Below are 4385 nucleotides of genomic sequence, written 5' to 3' on the forward strand. Positions count from 1 at the left end.
TCATCAATTAAAATAAATAAATAAGGAAAATAGTATTATAACATTTCAAATTCATTAAACACTAGCGAGGCGATAGCTCTGTGATTGACACCTCATTTATCGAAGCTTTGACAGAGCTACTTTGAGGATTTGACTCTGTCACCCTTGAATCATGCTCCAATTGCAAGCAAATGTTTGATTCAGTACCACTATTCATAAAAAATGTAGGTTTTGAAGGTATTGGTAGAGTAATAGAGTAGCTATTAAGCATGAGAACAACAGATGCCATAGTTGGTCTATCAACTACGTTTTCTTGAACACATAGTAATCCAATGTGAATACATCTCATTATTTCGGTTGTCAAACCTGCCTTCAATGTGGGATCTACAAGATTTGAAACTATACCTTGTTTCCAATTTTTCCATGCCTGCAAGATAATTTAAAATGGCTAATTTAGTAATCATCAAGAAAACATTAATTTATTGTGTTTTAAAAGAGAAATATATTTGGGCTACACAACTTAATGTATTTCTTCATTTCCTTTAACATCCTCATCCTTCATTTGTGCTAGATTCCTATGTATTTGGTATAAAGCTAACTAGCTATACTAACTACATTAATAATTTGTAACTATATGGACAATATTAGTGACATACTAATAGGTCCAGGCCAACGGGTAAAATACTTGATACTCCACATCCTAAAGATAAAAGGGTATTGTTTCAAATTTTTTCCACTCCATTTGAGCCATATAATCCCCTCACCCCAACCCCACCACATGGTGGGATTTGAACATGCAGTCTGACCTACCACTCCATACTTATGGGGTGTATGTGCCATTAGATCCAAAAGTAAAAATACTTACATAGCTTAGAAGGTCCTCAATATTCTCTCCACTTTGGAAGGAGCTATTCTTTCGTCCACTTATTATCTCTAATACTAGCACACCAAAACTAAAGACATCAGACTTCACTGAGAATTGTCCATGCATTGCATACTCTAGAGCCATATATCCACTACACATTCACAATTATTTTCAAAAATACTATTAGCCTTTCATATTGTTTCTTTTGGTACAATGTAAACATAAAGTATACCTATGTAAGATACTTACTAGATTGTCAAAAAAAAAAAAAGTTTGATACTTACTAGGTCCCCACAATTTTGCTTGTACTGCCTTCGCTTTGATCAAGTTCAAACAATCTTGCCATACCAAAATCTGAAATTTTTGGATTCATTTCAAAATCTAATAGAATATTGCTTGCTTTAAGATCCCGATGAATAATACGTAGTCGAGACTCTTCATGAAGGTAGAGAAGACCTCGTGCAATGCCTCCTATGATTTTGTAACGTCTTGCCCAATCCAATTGTACACACTTGATTGGATCTACATAATCAATCAAATATATTATATTGGACTAAAATGTGAAGGAAATCTATCCACAAAAGACATGTAATCAAAATAAATTACAATGAATAAAATTTTGAAATAAAGGAAGAAGTAAAATCATACCAAAAATGAAGTTATCAAGACTTCCATTGGGCACAAACTCATAAATTAGAAGCCTTTCAATTCCTTCCAAGCAAAATCCTAGGAGTCTAACTAAATATCGGTGTTGAAGCTTGGCCAATAACAAAACTTCATTCTTAAATTCAAGATCTCCTTGACTAGAATTTTTTGAAAGCCTTTTCACAGCAATAACTTGTCCATCGGAGAGTTTACCCTGAAACCGTATTAGATTAGCACATATTTAACCCTTTGGACTTAACATGTGCATCCTGACTACAAACATTTCCAATTTGGGGTGCGGGTGGGAGGGAAAGTGTTTGAATCAAAACCCTACTTCAATCATGATCAGGCAGGTCCTGCCCATTAAATTATCCCTTTTAAGGCTATTGATAATGTTAGGTTTACCTTGTAAACAACACCAAATCCACCTTCTCCAAGCTTATTTGCATCAGAAAAGTCATCTGTTGCAGCTTTAATAGTGCCAAAGCCTAACTGCAAAGATTCCACACTACTAATCTCATCCACAGATTCGCCTGAACAAGACGTTAGTACATTATTTAAAACCAACACAATTTAAAATATGCGCATGCAACAGCAATGGCCTCTAAAAAGTAATTATTTATCAAAATCTTCTAGATAGGAAACTCATGTCTATTAGTATATAATAACTTTTTGTTTGCTTTAGTGCAAGTCAATTTATTGACGGAACACATTGATTATTATTAATTTGTAGTAGCTAAGTATCATTTTATGAAAAATAATAAATAAATAAATAATCCCCAAAGTATGTCGTGTTTTACATTAATACTTGCTGGGAAATTTGTCCTCATAGGCTCATAATATAGGTGGAATTTTTTACTCCCACAAATATCACACATACCTGAGAACTTTAGGAAGCACATCTATGTAACCAAGCACATAATTTCTGACATTTTTTGTTATTATCTTTGCAATAATTCAAATTTTGGGATAACAAAAAGAAATACACGAATTATTTTACTTACTTTGTGGTTTCTCCCTTGGTTTCCTGACTCTTAAGTAGATGCAGAAGGAGATTATAATTAGTACCACAAAAGAAATAATGGGTACAACTACGATGACCGTTCGAGATTTGTTACTCTCCTTTCCTGCAAAAACCAGAAATATGTTTACTTAAAAAATTCTGACAGATGTATGTTCAAAGTTTCAAATGGATACATGGAAAGAGTCACAAAATTAAAATTAGTTTCGAAACTTGAGAATTTATAGGGAACGTAATAAGGATCCCTTTATAAAGAGTAGTAAGCTTTTGACCTTATTTGCTTCTATACAGCTTTTTAAAGTCTTTTTTTTTCTTTAATCAACATTCAGCAAAGCAAATTAGTATTCACCAAAAGGTAGCATCCAAATGGATTACATTTTAAGCTTAATGGCATTGGTACCTTTTGCAGCAGGGGTGTTGTTTGATGCTGGAGGAGATACTGATGGTACTGGAGACAGTGATGGTGATGATGCATTAGCATAGAAGTGATAGACCTCAAACCTGAAATTACAGCTGGGTCTGATAACTCTCCCACCTCGCTTCCCATCACAACACTTTGGTATATATCCCATAGCCCCAGCCAAGCAATCACTGCAATCTTGTGCGGACAAATCAGGCGTGCACTGCACAAGTGAATATAGTGTTTGGAAGTTTGGCGCTGTTGCATTTCCCGCTGCAAACTTACGAAGAGAACCACCTTTTGCAGCTTGACCTCTTTGGCTATCCAACAAGGTCCTCAGGTCCTGACTGAACTGATCATAATTAGCTGATACGTTAAATGGGTTCCACATATAGAAAGAAGGACTATCTTCCATGATGCCAAATATGTCACGGAATGAGTAGCGTAACATGCAATAGTCATACCATCCTATTGCTTCCTTCTGATTGGGACAAAGCAGAGGAAGAAGATTTGTAGCGTTATTGAGGCAACTACGGCAAATATCTGGCTTGGCATCTCCTCTACAAAGTCCAAGTGAGTATACTTTGTCAGGGCTTTTGCCATAAGAAAAATTGTAGAACCCATAGTCAATTTCTGTGTTGGAGGAGAGGGAGGAGAGGACTTGTTTGAGGTTTGTTTTGTAGGTACTGTTGCTTGTGTAGTTACCCTTGTCGTCTAAACAGAAACTGTATAGGAAGTCTGGCTGAGCAATGGCTTGAGAAACCAGTATGCAAATGGAAACGAGGAAGACAAATCTTGAAGAAACCATTGCCATGTGTTTAAGGCAAGACTTGGGTTAAGAAACTTATTATTTAAGCTTTTAGAGAGAGGGATGAACTAGTGGGCTGAGTAAAGACTTTGAAGAAGAGGAAGTCCTTGATTTTTTTTGAAACATTCAACCATTTGTTTCTCGGTACTTTTCAGCCAAACTAACGTGTCCAAGTTTTCTATGTAAATACGAGTGCAAGACTCTAAGGGCATAAGAAGAATTGACCAACAGCGTAAGTCCTCTTCAATGGTGACTCTAGAAATTGTTTTTAGGGTGGTCACTTGTTGTTTGGTCTTGTTTTGTTTTCGTTTTGTTTATGTTTGTTGTTATTTGAGCTAATATTTATTGTTGATATTTAAGATTTATTTTTAAAAAATTTATAAAACGGGTTAAGGATTATATTTTGGGTGGGTGGGGGAGGGGGAGGGAGAGAGAGAATTAATTTTAGAGTAATGCTATATCCACAATATTTTTATAATAAATCTTATGCAAAAAAAATGTAATTGGTGGGTACATGGGCAGCTCTACCCTTTGTTCAAGGGATTCAAATGAACCCCCCGACTTCCAAAAAAAAAATTTATATATATTTATAATTTTTTTTGTTAGTTTAATATTTTAATTTATTCTTAAAATTATTTTTGCACACCTTAACTTAAATCTTATACAC

General features: G+C 34.8%; 1 protein-coding gene across 2 annotated transcripts; it reads right to left on the reverse strand.

Annotated features, from left to right (window-relative positions):
- On the reverse strand, nt 1-3766 carry LOC115965307 (putative receptor-like protein kinase At4g00960). 2 transcript variants are annotated; one of them, XM_031084500.1, is made up of 7 exons: nt 2911-3766; nt 2494-2616; nt 1895-2022; nt 1493-1703; nt 1129-1366; nt 845-995; nt 1-406 (listed from the first exon to the last, which is right to left on the reverse strand). In XM_031084500.1, exons 1-7 carry the CDS (start codon nt 3722-3724, stop codon nt 62-64), a joined length of 2010 nt encoding a protein of 669 aa, XP_030940360.1. In that variant the 5' UTR covers nt 3725-3766; the 3' UTR covers nt 1-61. The 2 variants fall into 2 exon arrangements, with proteins under 2 accessions (XP_030940360.1, XP_030940361.1); XM_031084501.1 differs by having other exon boundaries at nt 321-406; nt 845-918.
- Nucleotides 3767-4385: the final 619 nt, after the last annotated feature.

This window comes from Quercus lobata, chromosome 10 (assembly GCF_001633185.2).
Source record: "Quercus lobata isolate SW786 chromosome 10, ValleyOak3.0 Primary Assembly, whole genome shotgun sequence".
NCBI classification, from domain to species: domain Eukaryota; kingdom Viridiplantae; phylum Streptophyta; class Magnoliopsida; order Fagales; family Fagaceae; genus Quercus; species Quercus lobata.